The 20,472-nt window shown below is 35.8% G+C and overlaps 1 protein-coding gene across 1 annotated transcript in view; it reads left to right on the top strand.

The window, feature by feature from the left end:
* Window positions 1–20,472, top strand: part of LOC124642177 (Down syndrome cell adhesion molecule-like protein Dscam2) — a 76,095-nt gene that overhangs the window by 17,651 nt on the left and 37,972 nt on the right. Inside the window, exons 7-17 of the mRNA XM_047180489.1 lie at window positions 649–1,066; window positions 1,440–1,575; window positions 4,386–4,505; window positions 5,671–5,847; window positions 7,349–7,493; window positions 9,739–9,887; window positions 16,067–16,232; window positions 16,891–17,027; window positions 17,469–17,621; window positions 18,133–18,223; window positions 18,451–18,533. Of these exons, the coding sequence (XP_047036445.1) occupies window positions 649–1,066; window positions 1,440–1,575; window positions 4,386–4,505; window positions 5,671–5,847; window positions 7,349–7,493; window positions 9,739–9,887; window positions 16,067–16,232; window positions 16,891–17,027; window positions 17,469–17,621; window positions 18,133–18,223; window positions 18,451–18,533 (1,775 nt within the window). The remainder of the gene's footprint in view (window positions 1–648; window positions 1,067–1,439; window positions 1,576–4,385; window positions 4,506–5,670; window positions 5,848–7,348; window positions 7,494–9,738; window positions 9,888–16,066; window positions 16,233–16,890; window positions 17,028–17,468; window positions 17,622–18,132; window positions 18,224–18,450; window positions 18,534–20,472) is intronic.

Genomic DNA, 20,472 nt, shown 5'->3' with positions numbered 1-20,472 from the left:
TTCGCATTTTTTTTTTGCTTTTGTTTATAAAACTAGGATATCGCTATACGGCTAATTGGGAAAAAGTTGAAAAGTTCCATCCAGTATCGGATTTTTGGAAACTTTTACGTAGTTATCCGCAACGGGGTACAAAGCTGAAATATCTGCATGCAAATCAAAACCCGATGAATAGTGTTATCTAAAAGTTGGTCTTTGGTAGAAAAACGAGTAGTTTTTCACAGTACCAAAGCTCTTTTATTTGTTCAAAAACAAATGTGAATACGATGGTTATAATTGCATCAACAGGGTTTTTTCCTTCATGTGATATTATTTCCAAAAGTAGAAGGAACTAGGAACTAGAACTATGAAAAAATAAAATACATAAGTTTGAATATTGTACATATTCTTAAAATCTGCTTATACATATTATGCATAAACAATATTATGTATTATTAATTCTAAAAGGAGCAATATAAATACAGTAATCATCATTAAAAATTCAAAACACATTTAAGGGCCCGAGCATAATATAATCTGTATCTAATGCGTCCCGTTCATAATGCTTACTTCGCAGAACCACTCAGCACATTTTCCTTCACACCAAATAATACAATATTATCCTGTATTCCAATATTTACCAAACAGCTGTTTTAACGCCTCTATTTACAGGGAAATTACTTGGGAATACAAAGGCAAAGAAATAAGCACGGATATGCCAACACAGAATAATAGGTACAAAAGAGATAGTAAGATGGGCAGTAAAGAGATATTTGGGAGGAAACCTAAGTTAAGAGAGAAGAGAGATGTCCCTTTAGTTACAAATGATGGTGTGTTGAATATACCTAAAGTCTCGAAGGCAGATAATGGAGCTTCATACTCGTGTATAGTGAGGAGTCCTTCAGGTGAGATGGCGAAGAGATCGTTTGAATTGCACGTAGTTGAGGCACCACAGTTGGAAGAAATATTGTTGCCGACGGATTTACAAGAAGGACAGATTGTGCAAATACATTGTAACCTTAAGAGCGGGGACTCGCCAGTTTATTACTCGTGGTTGAAGGATGGCAAGAAGATTCCGACGCATTTGAAGGTAATATTTGTCTTGTAGTTGAGATGTTTTGTTTTGGTGACAATGTAGGAAGATACGCTTGAATGAGTAAAGCAAGACGTTATTGTTGCGATGCAGAGTACAACTTTCTTTTGATGATTTGTAAGATTAAACTAGCATTTTTACATAGTGTTGAATATATTTGTGTAATTATGCTGACGAAGAGTAAATGTAATAATGACATTTCATTTTTCTAAATTAATATCACTTACGCTGACCGTCAAAAGTCCGAAAAACAATAGTATTTCTATCGAACTGATTTAGTTAAGTTTTTCTTTCCACTTAACTGGTTTACTTTTTCAACTTTTACATTATAATTTCTATCAAAATCTCTAACACTTTCATCTATTTTCAGATCGCAGAACGAAGCCTAGAAGTTTTCAGTGTCCTCATAATAAAGAACGTATCTTTAGATCATTGCGGCACTTATACATGTGTTGCTGCGAACCACGTTGCCAAAGTGAATCGGACTGTCAACCTCTACATTAAAGGTAATATACACAAACTATTGCATTGAAAAATGAAACTTATGTTCTAAAGAGTAGGGCCCTATTTGCAGTGGTTGATAATGGTGGTTGTTACCAATTGGTTTGCCGATGTCATTTGCTGTGCAAACCATTTTCATATAGTTTATCGTTTTTAGTAGTTCTGTACTGATGCTGAGTATCATTTCCAATGTGATATTTATGTAAAGTTCCGACTGATAAGTTTTGTTAATTGCTATTTCAAATTATATTTTAAGTAGGTATGTATAGCTATTATTATCTATATAAATATGTACGTTAAAGACAGCATATAAGATTCGAACTTTTTCCTCAACTAACGGCCAGTTTCTTCATCAAAAGTTAAAGTTAAAGTAATGTCTAAAGTAAAAGTAACGGTCAAATTCGTTTTTTCAAGGCTAAAGTGACAGCAAAACTAATAGAAAAATTTAATTTAACCGTTACTGTTACTTTAGACATTACTTTAGCCATAACTTTAACTTTAACTTTTGATGAAGAAACTGGCCGTAAATGTGAAGAAGTTATAGCTAAGTCCCATTTACCTACATATTTATTCGATTGAATGTTAATCAAAATATACTGAGAACCTCTCTTTTGATGTTTATTAACCTATTAAGTTCTTCTTTAAATAAAATTCATATCAATCTCATATTCTGATGAGTCCACTCAGCTTATATCAACTTCACATTCAAATAACTAAATTCAACGTCAGAAATATAGCCTTAATATACTTCCTCTAAAACATTTTAAGTAAACTAATATTCATATCACCTAAAACTACAATATTCAGTAGCACTAAGTTCCATTTGACCTAACCCCAACCCAGAAAAGAAAAGGCTACCTAGATACTTCATACCCAGCTTATTACGTTCTCATCTACCTACAGAATGACATCATAAAAACCTGTTAGTATGAAATAGCACAATTCTGCTTGAAAAACTCTGCAGTTTGCAATTTAATTTTTAATTGGTGTCAAGTTGTTTCCTTTCTGAAGCTTTGACTTTTATTTTTGACTTTATTATGTCAAAAAGGACGGCTTTTTCGTATAATTCTGAAATGTATATCTTTTGACTGTAATTGGTTATTTAAAGGTAGGAGCTTGACGCTAAGTAACAGTCGCACGGGTCGATTGATCATAAAGTTAAGCAACTTTTAGTTGGTCAATGGAATGACCATCTTGTCATGACGAGTTCCACTGTGTTTCGCAAATCTCTTCAGTGGCTGTCATTTCAACATTTTCGACAGTTTTTACAGGTAGATAGAAACCAAAAAGTCAAACAGCTAATCACACCAAGAGCTATTGGTTTGCCTGGATTAAACGACCAGACAGGCAGGCGTACCTTGAAATCGCTCCATGTCATTCATATAGGGACTTATCATGACACAGAAGGAACTATTCACGATCGACTTGTGTGGCTGTCACTTAGCCACGAGCCATCGTCAATCATCATCCTACGAGCCATTTTTCCAACTATGTTAGGATCGTCTTCCAGTATGTCTAACCGGATGTAGCTGAGTACCAGTGCTTTACAAGGAGCGACTGCCCTATCTGACCCCCTCAACCCAGTTACCCAGGCAACCCAATACCCCTTGGTTAGACTGGTGTCAGACTTACTTACGAGCCATCGTCAATATAATTGGAAAAAAACGGGCAGACGATTTGAGAACACCCTGCTGTTTATAAAAAGAAACACTCTGTAAAATTAATTCCATAATGAATATTTAATATCGAATTTCTCTCAGTACGGACGTGAATTGAGATTTTTATGATATTTTCCGATATTTATGATTTTACCTTTATTGAAATCGAAAGGTCTCGTAAAATATTTTATCGTCATTTTTACAATTCAAGATAATATTGAAAAGTCCTTTAAAACTGAATAATATTGTCTTTCAATATTGAAAAGATTTTCAATTTTGTTTTTGTCCTGTGTCGACTTTTATTACATTTTTACAAAGGACCAGTTTTTATCTGAATGAATTCATAACTTTTGTAGTAATGTAAAACTTAACTGAGATATAAGAAATAGTTTTAACAGTAGCAGACAGATATACATTCAGTAAGGTATATTCCACACTAAGTAATTGGCAAATATATCAGTAGTCCCGATTTTCGTTTTGAAATGCATTTAATTTTGCATGACATTGCCAGAATACGAGACATTACGTAAAAAATCGTAACAAAATACCTTTTTTACAAGAAATATTTTAACGAACGCTTTTTACAGCGAAAATCTGGCAATTATTGTATTAAAAATTCTCTTTATTCCCCAACAATAATGAGTTTCATTATTCGACGTACTAATTAAAATCTTCGCTACTGCTTTTAATAATAAACGGTTACAATATGTTTTCATTCACGATTATTTTGAGCCAAATTTTCATAAAAGTGGTATTTTCTTGATGATCTTACCTATATGTTTACATTATGACTTGATGAGAAAAGGGATGGCGTTAATTTTCTTCGAAAAGAATGCTTTTATTCTACTTATATAAACTATAAAGATTATGACATTCCACTAAAATATGTACGCACGAAGGTTGCAGTTTCGCGGACGTTTTAAAAATGTTCGCACGCAATTTGTTACTATTTGCTAGAATGAGAAGACCATCGAGAGAAGAGATTCTACCTATGTAAAATCTTGCCTTTATACTGTCAACTTGTTTTTGTTATAAGCAGGGTATAAATAAAAGAGTCAAGAAACACATTTTTTAATTAATTAAAAATACTTTTTAATTTTCCTATATTAACATGATAAAGATAAACTATATACTTAAATGGTTTATATTTCTCACAGTGGCCCCCAAATGGAGTGAAGAACCGCAGAACTCGTCCCTCCTCCTCGGCCGAGGAGGTCACATATCGTGCAGTGCTAATGGCTACCCGCAACCACAGACGCACTGGTTGAAGAAAGATAGTGAGTATTTTTAATTAATAAAAAACTACTCTAACTAAATATTTGAATTGAGAGGTAAAAAATGATGATAATGTAGAAAAATGCATGTTCTTTTTTTATTATTTTTTTATACTTAGTAGACAATTTTGTTCTTTCATTGAGTTTCGCAAGTTCTCATTTTGAATTAAAAAATAATCCACTGATGATACCCTATTGGATTATGACTACTGTTCTTCTAAATTTTTGCACCCAAGGAAGGCACAAAAATGAGTCTAGACGTCGAAAAATTACACAGTTATTTAGGCATTATCATAAACCATTGCTCAAAGACATTTGGTCTATACCAGAGACACAAGATTAAAACTAAAACTTTTCAAAAATAAAACAGAAATACCTCTTTTTAACACCACTGGTACAGTTATGGACGTACATAAAACAAAACCCAGTTTTTATTACGTCAAAATAATCTGCAAACTCGGTGAAAATACGGGATTCCCGTTGTCGCACTTCAGTCCAATATAAGTGAAAACTCAAACAAAAATCTTGAATTTTTGCCAAAAACTAGGAAAACTCTTGTATGACGGTCTCCTTTTAAAATGTTTGTTTTCCAGTACAATTCTTTTAGTTTTTCGTACTTCAGATTCTGCATGATCTGTTCAGAAAATAATGTTTATTTTAAAAGATAAAAAGCTTGTTTTGTTTTATTCGATAACTGTGAAAATGTGTGTTTGTTGTTTCGCGCCGAGATTGGTTTTAGGTTTTGTGTGACAATTGACGTTGGAAGCATTACCATATAGAAGGTGTAAGAGATGTTAATACTATTTATTACTAAGCTGACACATTCTTTGACTGAAGTTCTAACTGTAATTTTCAGAAATCATCAAAAACATATAAAAACCTCACCAGTTTCAAATGTTATTTTCTTGCATTTTTTGGCTTTTACGACATATCATCTGTTATAATGTGTGTTCAGATCAAAAACAATTTACAAACTATTCAAAAGTTTTCCTATATTATTGACCCCAAAATTGCTTGCTAAGACAAAAATAACCATATATCCGAATTGAAAACCTCATTCTATTTTTAAGTCAGTTAATGTTTGGGTCAATTATGGTAATCGTTTAAATTGTCCTAAAGTGTACAGGCCATATTTTTTTCATATTTATTTTTCTAAATATTGTTATAGTTGTATCAGACACATGGCGACCAGTACTAGAAGTGGCTGGTGGAGGGGTGCTCAGCCTATCGAACGGGTCCCTTATATTTGACTCCGTAGCATTGTCTGATGCTGGACTGTATACGTGTCACGTGGAAAATGGCGTCGGGGAAGCTCTCAGTAAGACTGTCTGGATCTCTGTTAATAGTAAGTGGAATTTTATATTACACGTGTTATTTTGTAATTAAATTTTGAAGAATGTAGGTTATTTACTTACATGAAATAATTTATTAAGCTTATTTAAGGTAATGTTACTTTAAGCCAAATTCTCTGTACCTGTAAGGTATTTTCATCATCATATTTGTAAGTTATTTCAGGTAGCAATCTACGGAAAATTACATTTTAGTGTCTGTCTATAGAATGTGGTCTTTTGATACAAACCTAAGGTATAAATAATTCCAGTTGCCGTATATTGAATTTACAATAATTGCAGTTACCGTGGTTATTATTTACATATTTTGCTAAAGGAAAAAAAAAACAAAATTCGTTACCACTTCTAAAATTACTTACTACCAAAAATTCCCTATGCAGAAGTAACAAAACCACCCAATTACCTCAAGATAAAGTTCCGATTCAAATTCATTGCTTACGTCATCCAATAGCAGCACCTCTTAATTAATTCTAACAAGTTACGAAGAAAGACGAAGTTTGTTTTTCTTCCTTTATTACTTGTAGCGAAGTGTTTCTAAGCTCTTCCTGAACTTAAGACAAATATACTTCGTAAACATGCAAATGTAAACAGTCATGTTTCCTGGTTGATACTGAGTTAAGGAATTTATGTGTCTTTGTTACTTTGTGACAAAAAGGATGATTTTAATTCGAAATCCGATTTAATATTTCTAAAGATTTATTTAACAATTATCAAATACTAGCTTTCGCCCGCGGTTTCACCCGCGTCCCGTGGCCGGATGGTGACAAAAAATATCCTAAAACCTTCTCCCGGGTCTAAGTTACCTCCCCTCTAATTTTCAGCAAAATCGGTCAAGCCGTTGTCATGTTATGTCGTGACAACGGAAAGCGGGTTTCATTTTTATATGTATATATAGATAGATATACACATTTACCTTTGCATAAATAAACAGCATCAAAAAATTGGTCCTCATTGCTGTCACTCGGTAATGTACCCAAATGTATGTAATGTTAGGATTAGATTTAGGATTATCCACAAATTCAGAATATTTTTGAATTGAAAAATAGAGTTATAATATACTTTTTTTGTTTATAGTCATCGCGTCATTGTCGTCTTTCGCTGAAAATCAGCGAAACAGATTATTAATATTAATGCTGTATTACGCTGAACAAAGGCCGTTTTGCGTGGTGAAGATGTACTTTTCAATTATTTCTTCTCTTATGTCAAATTATTGTTTTTCTATTACTTTGTTTCTATTTATATCTGTATCGATCTATATCAATTACAATTGACAGCAGTGTTTAGACTAGTGTAGTTTATATATTGTCACTAAGTGTACCTAATTGCTGTAGCTAGTTGACCTCTATATATTTTTTCCAATACGTCATTGTAATCATACCACCAGAGATTTATTGAAAGCTTGTATACTACAAAAAGTGTGCTAAGTATGAATGTGGAACGGATGAACGACGAACAGTGCATGAAGGAGAAGTATACTAATCACACTATTTATTTCAGAACCAGTAACATTCGACATTATATCAAGAAACATGACAGCGAAGCTTGGTCAGCACGTGACTATAGAGTGTCAGGCTAAGGGAGATGATCCTATAAGAATGATGTGGACGAGGAATGGGAAACCTATTAATCCTTTGACTCAGAGGTAAGATCTTTTAACATATCACTGAAATAAAATTAATTTCTGGAAATACGGGATAACTTAAAACATTTTTAGTCAGTTAATTTACAGCAATATGTAGAGCTATTTACAAGTTTTTACAAAAAAATATTATAAAAGAGCTATTTAGATACACTCAAACTAAAGAGCGTCATAAAACTTAGAACATAAAAGGGACAACATAATAAACAGTAACAGGAAGATAATGGATTCAACATTCAATTATTTTTAAGGTTCTTTATATAGGTAAGTTACTAGCTGTTTCGACCACGTCTCGGGAGAACCATTTCCTACAACAATTGTTCTCAGATTAAGGTAGCTTAAACATGTCAAACAACGAAGTGACTAGAATACTGCAGTTTCCTCTAGAAACTTTCCACTGCACTTCTCTGGATTGGCGATTTCAGAATTTAAAGTTCAGGTTTCCTCTTATTATTTTTAAGTATATCTTAGACATCACTGGCTGTGTTTCGGATGGCACGTTAAACGCTAGGTACCGGCTATCATTAAACATCCTTGGCAGTCGTTACGGGTAGTCAGAAGCTAGTAAGTCTGACACCAGTCTAACCAAGGGGTATCGGTTTGCCCGGGTAACTGGGTTGAGGAGGTCAGATAGGCAGTCGCTTCTTGTAAAGCTCTGGTACTCACCTGAATCCGGTTAGACTGGAAGCCGACCCCAACATGATTGGGAAAAAGGCTCGGAGGATGGTTTCTTCTTATTATTTTTCTTCCCGTTTAAAGGTCTAAGACAGACTTTGAAAGTACATATTATTACAAAGAAAACCTTGTATCGGACTTGCACACTCATAAATGAGAGGCAGGTGCTTTCATAAGCCACCACGACTAGATATTTAATAACCACGACTAGATATCTAATAGATAGGGAATACAGTTCATGGTAAAAACAATCTGGTAAACTCCAAATTCATGTCCGCATAACAAAATTGCACAGTAACCGATATAATAAGTATATAAGTAGGTATACACAAAACTGCAAGAAGATAATGAGTTCATTTCATTTAGTCTGTTTATTCTAGTCTCCGTACTGTATGTAGGTCAACTGTGTTTAAAGAAATTAGTGCGGAGCTCACTTCGCAAACTAAGTCTAGAAAGTTCTTTTTTCTCCTTGTTGGAAATGAACGATTGCATTTTAAAATGAGTTTATTGCTTATACGTTTTATTGTTGAGTGTATTTTTAGTTTAAATATACTTGCTTTATATACCTTGTTTCGGAGGGCATGATAAACTGTAGGTCTCGGCTGATATTTGAACATCATTGGCAGTCGTGACGGATAGTCAGAAGCCAGTAAGTCTGACACCACTCTAACCAAGGGGTATTGGGTTGCTCGGGTAACTGGTTTGAAAAGGTCAGATAGGCTGTCGCTTCTTGTAAAAAAAACTGATACTCAGCTGCATCCGGTTAGACTGGAAGCCGACCCCAACATATGTAGTTGGGAAAAGACTAGGCAAATGATGATGGAGTTGCTTTACTGGGAACTAGCTGTTTATCGAGTTTCACCCAGTTCTTAGGGGAACTTTAAATTATCTGTATAGGTTTACATACCTTTTGTTTCAATTGGTTGAGTAGTTTTAACAGAAAGACAGACAAAGTTACTTACTATATCCATATACTAATCCTAGGAAGAGGTAAGTTATTCCTCGAATAGGATAACATCAATAATGTTATTTTCATTTTCGAGATAATTGACATCTTGTTATCCCGTATCCAGAAAGTTTTACCATACTATTATAGTTTACCCTATTTTAGCATTTCTGCTGACTTAGAACTTAGATAACAAGCTATTCTAGATATTACTTGAGGAACATTTTGTAACCTTTTGAACATTTTAAGCTGTATTCAAAAAATACAAGATCTCTTAGCTACCACAAAATGTGAATGAAACTGCTGGCTAGAGCTAGTTCTTAATATTTTAAAATGTAATATAATTAAAAATACTCAAAGGGTAAAACGGGACCCTATTACTGAGACTTCGATGTCTGTCTGTCCGTCCGTACGTCTATTATCAGACAGTATCTCATCACACGATTTTTCTATATCAGCTTTAACAATAAATGGGTAGTAAAAACTGTAGTGGATTAGACTGAAGTAGTTTAGGGAGCTCCGAACAACAAACGTGATTTTTTGTACGGAACACTTCGTGCACGTCTACGACTGACATTTTACCGGTTTGTTAAATAAATAAACAATTAAAACCAGTTATTCTTCCAGAGTAAAAATATCCGAAGCGAAGACCGAAGATGGTATGACCAGCATACTGGAGTTACTTCAAACAGAAACAAGTGACGGCGCGCTATATGCTTGTCGCGCCGGCAATCCTTTCGGAGCTGATGTGTATAGTGTGCATCTTACTATACTAGGTAAGTAAGCATTGCTAACTGTTTTAAAACCATTTTTATGGCCACACATATGTATCTAAATTGAGCAGAACATAAAATGTTCCTGTTATACTAATGTTATGAAATGTTGTTTGGAAGCCCGTGTCTGAGAAACGGCTGGAGCGATTTGAAACATCTTTCAGTGTTAAATAGTTTATTTATTGAGGAATTTTAAAAGACTACTTTTTATTCTGGTAAGGAAAGTAGTTTCGCCGTTGAAATCGCTGGCAAAAGCCTTCTATGATGCCATGGGGCATGGGCAATCTTACACTGAAATATTTTTTGTCCGTCCAGTAGTCAGTTAGTGAATCAGTCCAGTAGTTCCTGAAATTACCCTTTCAAGCAAAAAAAATCTCAATTCAGATTTATAATATAAGTAATAATTTATTTATCAATACGCTTATTACTACTTAAAGATATCAGATGCAGCCTTCTCTTTTGGACGACGGATATGAATCCAATACATTAATAAAAAACAGTCACCCATCTATATTACCAACGCCGTTAACCAGCTTACTACCTAACCTATTTACCCGCACTACAATAACCCACAAGGTCCCCTCTGCTACCAAAGCTCGCCAAACCAGATAATTTAGTGCCCAAATACGTTCGAAACGTAAACAAACAAAGTCCCAGTAGAACATATTTCACGTAACATCATTAGGTACCATCCATACAGATTTATTGGACCAGTTTCTACGTAATCGGTTTGGGTTCCGCCGAAAAAGTAAAGCTGGTAATACACGAACTGGTTTAAGCAGTCATTATGGATTTCTAACTGCGACTGTTTAGTAGACTACAGTCTTTTAAGGGTGCACAAAGGTCAATAAATCGCAAAGTTAGCCGTTAAATTAATTAGCAACAATTAGCGCGAAAACCGTGGAGGCATTTAATTTTGCTATCACCTATCATACTCAAATATTGTATTCTATTCTACTAGATTTGACCCGCGTCCTGCCTGTGGGAGCCCGCCGCGTAATCGGATAAAAAGAAGCCTATAGCGTTCCTTCTAATCAGGCTCTAACACTGAAATGTGTTTTTAAATCAGTCCAATAGTTCTTGAGATTGAGATAAGCGCGTTCAAACAAATATACCTACTCTACAATATTAGTATAGATTGTGCTATAACGCAGTTGTTGTTGACTATGACTGCAAGTGCAGTATGTTGATTACTTGCTATTAAGTTTCGCAAATGGTCCATGCGTCGACCATTATGTTGAAAAAGTCGTGGTGGCCTAGTGGGTAAAGGACCAACCTCTCAAGTATGAGGGCGCGGGTTCGATCCCAGGTCAGGCAAGTACCAATGCAACTTTTCTAAGTTTGTATATACTTTCTAAGTATAACTTAGACACCATTGACCGTGTTTCGGATGGCACGTTAAACTGTAGGTCCCGGCTGTCATTGTCACATCCTTGGCAGTCGTTACAGGTAGTCAGAAGCCAGAAAGTCTGACACCAGTCTAACCAAAGGGTATTGGGTTGCCCGGGTAACTGGGTTGAGGAGGACAGATAGGCAGTCGCTTCTTGTAAAGCACTGGCAATCAGCTGACAACATGATTGGTAAAAGGCTCGGGGATGAAATGGTCCATGTGTATCCAGCCTTATTGCTATGAATATCAACATAATTATGTTTTGTCGATATCGGGTGCAATTCACGATATTATTAGAGTCGTGCATTCCTAAAGGGCTATTCTAGTAATTAATTTTGATTAGTTGGAAGTTTGATTGATTTGAGGTTTTAATTAATTTTGTGAATTAATTATTGGGCATTGTGATTTATAGGCTTTATTACTGTCAAAGTTTCATCGAAATCCATAGATTAGTTTTACCGTGAAAGCCATACGAACTCTTTATAATATTAGTAGGATTAGAGGAATTTCATATGCCTGCATTGTTATGACATCCCAACCTTTGAGATAGGTTTTAAAATGACTAAGCTGGTTCACGGTTGAAACCAATGAGGTATGCTCGTCGCAGATTGCATTAAAATTATCTTTATATTACCTTTACTGGAAAATTTAGTAACATTGCGTTTTTTTGATGAAATCTCATGTTATTTATCTACTTTCATAATCCTCGTTAAGTTCAATTTAAGTGCCTCCGTACACTGCAAACTTTTAGTCGGCCGATAATTTGTTTGAGCTCCTGTCCTGCGATTCTATAAAATTCGAACAACAACTCGCATTTCACTTCGATTCGAAATGTCATTTCATACTTTAGGGGAGGTAGGGGAGGGATGGGCACTTTTTCACATTTATTGCATAAAAAATCAGATATATATATGCGATCTCAGCCAAAGGAAGCTGTTTAACAATCCTCATGACAAACTGGCTCTGGGAGAATTGCACAGATTGAGAAACAATAAAGATTGACCTTTGTTGATCCAGGGTTATATACCATTCTAGGGTTTCATCCGCCACATCCCATTTCCAGCATTAGGTTCTCGTCAATTAGAAACATGAAGAAAACTAGTCAAGACAAATTAAACGAGCCCAAACTCGATGGGTTTACTAAAAGGCAGTTCAGGGTTACGTCTCCTATCTTCGTGTCCTAACAGCAGACCAGCTCAGTGGTTCCAGAAGACATTAGTATTTCAAATTTTAGATCCCACATATGCTTGCAAGTAAACTGAGCGTGTAACATTCCTATCACACCTAACAAACGAGCTGATGACCTTGAAGACCTGAACCGATTTCCACCAAACATAGCTAAGAACACTCCCGAATGACATTCCTTTTAAACAAAAAAAAACGCATTACAATCGGTTCATCCGTTTGGGAGCTACGATGCCACATACACACACACACACACACACAGACACGTCAAACTTATAACACCCCGTCGTTTTTGCGTCGGGGGTTAAAAAGAATGGTTTGCGACGGGAAATTCCTAAAGATTTAATATAACGAGCAATACGAGAGGTATCAAAAGGTTAAAAAATAAAATTAACAGCTGATAAATATGGACTCCCTAGATCAAGTTGGCAACGGTACCTGAAACAAGATTCTATAAAGGATTTTTAGCGCAGATTTATAACCTCACAAATTTTCACTGACGAAGAAGAACAATAAACAAATTATACATTACATGGTATGTCCAAGCCTCCCTACCATAGGGAGCATTGGACACTTTTGACTTAGTTTATAAAAAAAAAATCGGTAAAAAAACTTTTAAGTAAAACGGTTTTATCTTATGTGCACTGAAAACTAGAAAATAAAAAATAGTTACTTATCTGTCAACCTACGTAGGTGGTCCCGGTCATATTAGACTAAAATAAAAACGTGGGGCCCATAAACTATTGCTGTAGTACCTCTTCTAGAGGTATAATAGGTGTGGATTGCATCGTCTTACTATAATCGTAACTGGAGATTTTGACAATCAATCATTAATAATAGAAAATACACATACCTTTCATTAGTTTTCTCTTTATAACGATCCGAAACCGCAACAAAATATTTAAGTACTTTTACGAGTGTTTGTTCTTGACAACTCACAGAAATGACAGATAGTCTATGGATGAACACCGTTACCAGTCGGTAACGTAAACTACCCAATAAAAAAAAAACAAAACTATGATCAAATCAGAATAAAAGGGGGGTCCCTTTTATTCTGATTTGATCATGTCTCCCAACTGCCCATCTCTCCCCTACATCCCCTATAGATAGACAGATTTTGACAGATCTGTCAAAATCTCGAATTTAATTTAGTTCAACTTGTCAACACGCTCGAAAGAGTAGCGCTAGTGTAGTTTGACAATGTCAATCACGAAACTTTAAGGTAGAATTCCGTGGGTCGCGATTGTCGCAGCCGCGCGCGAAATTAGCAGCTTACGAAATTCGTCGGCCGCGCACGACTGTCACGGGCCTCGGCAACGGTGCCATACATTTTCATAGGTTGACTATTGTCGCGTCCACGGAATTCTACCTTTAGAACGAATGCGAAGTGAGAGTGATGTCGAAGTGAGTTGTGAGATTTTATAGAATCGACGTACTGAATCAGTATGGAGATAAATGGAAGTGTGCAAATTACAACGATCAGTTATTTAGACGGTATCGGACCTACTGAAAACTTTGATTGGAATCGAAATTTTCTTTAAAAAATTATTTACTACCATCGAGTCAACTATCGGTTGACTTAAAAGTGTGCAGTATGCCAGTACTCTAAAGAGTTAAAGCAAACCTTCAAACAAACTCAATATGCTGAAACCCATAAAGGTTATCAAATAATGTGTTTGAAAATACAACAATAAACGAGTTGAAGTTTATTTATAACTTTTCATAGCTTACGGCTAAAGGCACGTGTAAAAACTTGTACATTAACAATAATAAGGATTCTTTTAAAGTTCGAATCTTCTCGATATTTGTTCAATACTTCGGTACCTACATAAGTTAAGAGAGAAATAAACTATGGAAGTCTGGGTTTGATGTTATAATGAACGGGTAAAGAGTGTCTACATTAAGATACCTACCTACATGGCTAGATTTCATTAAAAAATTTCGAGGTTGTTGTCCTTTTTATCATTCAAATGAAGCGTACTTATGACGATCAAAATTGTCTGTTTCAAAATATAATTTACCCGGCTGATTAACTCTTATCGGTTTCAATCTGAATTCTCAGTCATGCGCTAAATTGATATGCAGTGATTTACCTATATCCTTCCTTCCAAACTCCGCTTCCGCGGAGCTTCCTTACAAACGCAAATTAAAGCAAAAAACATAACCGTTATAAGTTACCCCAATAAATCACAGCTTCCAGAAATAATCGCTAACCAAAGCGATTGAAATATTCGCGCAAATATAACAAACAAACAATTAATCACTAGAAGCCGATCAGCTGGCACTAGCCGAAACCAATTAACGTCCGAAACCACAATTAACGACTTTCTAAATTATACTATTACATATTAGCTTTAAATCTGAATTATGAGCTTGACCTGAAGTTTATTTTAGCTAACCAGCTAACTGAATATGATCAGGGGGTTAATTTCTCTTGATTTTGGCAAAAATATGCAGCAATGTTAACCATATACTCGTATTATATTAATGTCAAGGTATGGTTATCCAATTCGAAAGCAGGTGCTACCTTTAAGCGGCTCCTATCCAACCTGGGAGGCCCAAACGCCCCCTGCCGTAAACTCTACGCGGGAGTCTTGCGGTCCATGGCCGTTTTTGGGGCCCCGGCACTGACCTTCATATTTACACACTAGACCGGCTGTTCCGTACGTTTGAGAGCAATTTTTTTGTGCCCATTTGAAGCGCCAATATCGTCTAAGCGAGTGTCCACAGAACTAATTTTGACGTATAATTTCAAATGGCTGTGAGAGAAGTGTTTGTTCATTGGTTCACTGTAAAATAATTTTAGTACCACGGACACTCGCTACGTCTAACAGCGCCAAAATGGCGATTATCAAACGGGCACAAAAGCACGTTGACAACAGCCTGTCCAGTGGTAAATATAGAGATCAGTGGGCCCCGGTATGGGCACGAGTTACCGCGGCCCTGGTACATAAAAGGCCTACGACGGAACATGATGGATTTTTAGTCAGGAAAAGTCTGACACTCCCTCACCGCTGCTAACCCACAGGGGGAGGGAGACTATTTACTCCAGTTGGAGTATATAGTTTTCCTATATTGTGAATAATGAGTACTCCAGTTAGAATACTGTGTGCTCCAATTGGAATACTAGGAACTCCAAATAGAATACTAGGAACTCCGATAATCGCAGGGTGCGATAGTGATCGAGAGGATCCAGGATTTCTGTCAAGTGTTTTTAGCCTTTTGTGCCAAAAGACTTGTCCAGTGGTACCTACCAAGAAATACATTCCAATATTTAATAAAAATCTTCCTTTTATTGTTTGACAAAACTCAGTCTACAAACCGTTTCCAAGAATGCTAAATAAAAACGAGAAAATAAAATACAATTCTTAGTGAGAATGTAGTTGCAATCTGTTAGCTTTATGTAAACTACTAGTAGATGTTTCCAATTACAAATCAGTGACTTCAAACGACAATAAATATAAAAAAAACCTACTTAATTGAAACTGGATGCAGGTCGCCTCCAACAGGTATCTGTGGAGATCTAAGGGGGAGACCTGCGTTCAGCAGTCGATGTCATCTGGCTGAGATGATGACCTACTTAATAACTTTGAACCATTTCTTTTAGAACCACCAGCGCCACCATCAGACCTATCCGTGGACTCTATAAAGAGCAGATCAGTGAAGCTATCCTGGCGAGACATGACGAGATCTCTTGCACAGTTCTACAGCTTACAAATCAGTGGCAGTCAGAGGCTATCCTGGAATAACGCTAGAGTTATCAATATTACTAGGTAAGTTTATAAAAGATTATGGAAACCTAATGGTATGAATTGATCAAGTTCTCCAAGAGAGCCGGCTCGACCCCAAGGAAAGAGATACCGCGGCCCTGGCACATAAAAGGCCTACGACGTAACACGACGGTTTTAGTGAGTAAGAGTCTGACACTCCCTCGCCGCCGCTAACCCACAGCGGGAGGGATCATTTGATGATTTTTGACATCGTCGCAGCTGCGGAATTGTTCGAAACAGTTACAGAAGCCGTGGTGTACAAAGGGCTCCAGAAGGTACTCATACCTATAGGTTTTAGGCAGTGCAAGTCTGGCAGTCCCTCCCATTATGGATGCAGTCCATAGTAGTTTACCATCTAAAAAATTGTTGATCAGGTATTGGATTTTGATCCTAAATAAATAAGGTTCAAAATTGTTTGACTACAATGTACGTAACTCAAAATGATTAAAATGGTAGTTTTATCGTAAATCTACGTAACATTTCGGAATCTCATTAAACTTACCCCATGGGACAATTTAAAATTCCACAAAGTAAATTGACAAATAAATCTTGAAAATTGCGTTGAAGAAAATTCTTTGACGCCCACGTCAAGCGAGAGTACCCACGTAGCTTTATCCCCAGAAATTACTTTTTTATTGGTTATATCTCTTTTGCTTTGTAGGTTAGAAGAAATAAGACACAGTATAGAAGTAGAAGATCTTCTCCCAGCAACAAGTTACACCGCAAGAGTGGCTGGAGGAAACCAGGCGGATCTCAGCCATTTCTCCACTCCGGTCAGATTTACTACCACTGAAGAAGGTAATTTATATGATGTGCTAGTGATTAATTGAGTGGGTAGTTTTGGTGGCTCCCTTTAAGGTCTTCCTATGTAATAAGAGGGATTGCCAAAAAATATGTGACATTCAAGAAAAATAAAAATAAGTTTACACATATTTCTTTAGCCTATATATCTATGTTATTCGATAAGGGTGTATCTTATGGTCATGTCTTAATACTGGGTCACATAACGCGAACGCGCGTTTCGAAACTCGGCAACTTTTTAAATTTACGCCCGGACGATAGACTATAAATTATATCCCTTAGTACATATATGTATTTATTTTACACCCCCTAAAGCCAGCGCTTTCTTATCATATTCCTTATGAAATGTTTATGTTATTTGAAGTCAATATTTTGATACTTATATCTCTGCTATTAGGTCATTTGGCTCCAGTACATATTTCCCAATTTTCTCCCTAGCACCGTCATCACCCCCTCTGGGAGTACAATTGGAACAGACAGAGTCTCCCGGAGAACTGAGAGTGAGATGGCTGCCACCACCCGCAGATACCCACAACGGACTTATTATAGGATACCGGTTGAAGGCCGTTCCTCAGTTGACGGGGATTAAAGGTAAGGGTAATGTAATGTAAATGTTTTTTTTTTTTTCTGTTTGCTGTAATACTGGAAACAATAAACTTCTATTCTATTCTATTCTAAAAAGTATACTCACATTATTAAGCTGAAGAGTTTTGTCTGATTGGTAAATTGATTGAACACACATACTCAGGAAATCCCGTCGGATTTTGACAAATCTTTCAGTTATGGTTTTACAGTAAAACATTCGATGAAACTGTCCCCCAATTTTTAAAGTCAAATAGTATCGATTTTTGTAAATATATACTCATCATCATCATCAGCCTATCGCAGTCCACTGCTGGACATAGGCCTCTCCAAGTGCACGCCACTGAGATCTATTTATATACTCAAATTTGTAATTTATTGATTTTTCATTCATGGATACTTTGAAAATTCTTTAACTTCTCAAATACAAAAACTCAGAAATTGAACAATAATTATAAACTTGACATTGTAAATAAGACAGCAGATACATTGTATCGTTAATTTATTAACTTGATTTTAGAAACGGAAGAAACAAGTGATAAGACAATTAAAACTGCTTCATTATATGCCAAACAAGAAACTGTCGTTACCGGCCTACTCAAAGGAGTCAGGTAAATAATAACATTTTAATTTTAACCATCATTTTCCCGCCACGGCCGGGCTTGAAATCCATATATTAGGTACCTACGCCATTAACCATATAAAATCTTCACAAGTCAAAATAAATTAATTAAAGTAACTCATACTTACATACTTTCAATGCTTTAATTTAGTTAGTTACAACACATTTTTGTTGGAGGTATTATTTAGAAAAATGATTATTTTATATTTTAATCAGGTATGCCGTGTCAGTAGCTGCATTTAACAGTGCTGGTTCAGGACCATTTTCTGTGCCGCTATTTCAAGACACCAGGGAAGGAGGTAAGTTTTGTCGATTGCCTCTTCTTTTACTATTATTCTTCCATTAGTGGTACATGGTACTAACTGGATAGTCAACTCTTAATTGAAGAGAATCTTTCCACGAACGCACTTTTTTGACATTCGTTAGGCACATTATTTTTTAGACTTTAATAATTAGATGTCTACTTGAAAGTTTACTAGGTAGGTAGGCATACTACGGTAAACCGTCGTTTGATTCTAAGTTCCTTCAGGAGATTTTTTCTCAATCCTCCAGTTATTTCCTCATGAAATAACAGAGCGTAAATCCTCAATTAGTCGTGATCAGATAAGCTGACGTTCTCTCTTCACTTATCACATCGTTCGTTTCAAGAGGATTTTCTCTTTTATCGACTTAGAACATTGAACCAACCAGAGACACCATACGTATATAATCGCTATGCAGAAAATAATAATATAATTTACGAGCGTGGGGCGAGACAATGCAACAAATAAGTAGTAATAGCTTACTCGTGTATAATCGATAACATAGTAACGCAATACGCATGCTCTTGCACATGACAAATATGACCGTTTTTTTGGTGCAGTTGACAATTCTGTCAGTTAGTTAAAAATACTATTTTCCCTGGAAAATTGTCGGCTGTCAACTGCACAAAACATTAGGTACCACTCTGCATAGTTACGCATCAACGCATGCACACAAAAAAAAATCAAACACAAGCCTAAACTGAACGCACACAGTTACACACTCGTACAAATATGAGCGATTCCTTGGTACCTTTAGCAGAAAAGAAAGCACGGCAATGACGTCTCCGGTTGTTTCAATTATCCAAGTTTCATCGTCTATGTAAATCGGTAAAAGTTTCGAACTTCGGAACTCGTAAACCTTTATCTTGTTTATTAGCATTTTGGTAACTTTTACGTTGTTGTTGTTATAATTACTTTCTACTTCTTGCACCTTTGTTTTAAGAGGTTTTTGTTGTCATTTGTTTTTGTTTATTGTTGTGTGTTTTGTTACCGTCTGCGCGTCCTCAATATTGTTATTTAATTCTACATAACACAAGAGTGATACTTATATCTTTTTTTGGTGAGAAATCATCAGATGATACCTCCCGCTGTGGGTGCAGCATGATAAAGTATGTTGTTAAACCCACCATGTTCTTTCTTTTAAGTCCTTCATGTACCAGGACCGCGGTAATTCTTTCGAACAATCCCGCAGCCCCGGCAAGCTTTGGCCATAGTGGGTTCCACTGGAGAATGATACATCTCACTTGCCGATAATGATTTCAGATGTTCGCTTTCTTTTTGTCATTTTGCTTAGTCTTTCACGTTTACCAGCCCTGCTTTACTTAATTAACAAAAACTTAAGCTGCAAAATAAACCCTTTCAAAAATATTCCTTTTACAAACCAAAATAAAATAGCTGAAAACATCAGCCTTAGTGCTTGACAGAAAACTTCTAGAACAACTTTCTTTTTGTATAATACTTGAAAATTTCCTGCGCCCCTTTACCCAGACTTCTACTTTGTTTAAGGGGTAAAGTTCCAAACTGTTTTAGCCTACGTCTGCTCTGCTTATTCGTAAATTTGCTATTACTACCTGTTTTCCCGCGGTTTCACCCGCGTCCTTTGGGAAGTACTGGGATAAAATTAAACCTATGTTACTGGGGAAGAGTGTAGCTTTCCAACAATGAAATAATTTTTCAAATCGGTTTTGGCGTTTCGGAGCCTTTGGGGTACAAACAAACAAAATGTTTCCCCTTGATTATAAAGGTATACATAGATTTCCAGTTTTAAATGACAGCCATATTGGATTGAATTATAAATGGATATTGTGCTGTCAATATGATAACTTCCATATTTTAATATTGATAGTTCTGACTTAATTTGGGTTGCAAAAATAATTTGGATGCAATTTTATTTGGAAAATCATGAATAGATGGCATCCTATATTGACTGAAACTA

Source organism: Helicoverpa zea, chromosome 24 (genome assembly GCF_022581195.2).
Source record: "Helicoverpa zea isolate HzStark_Cry1AcR chromosome 24, ilHelZeax1.1, whole genome shotgun sequence".
Lineage (NCBI taxonomy): Eukaryota > Metazoa > Arthropoda > Insecta > Lepidoptera > Noctuidae > Helicoverpa > Helicoverpa zea.
This window is presented reverse-complemented; position numbering and strand designations above follow the sequence as displayed.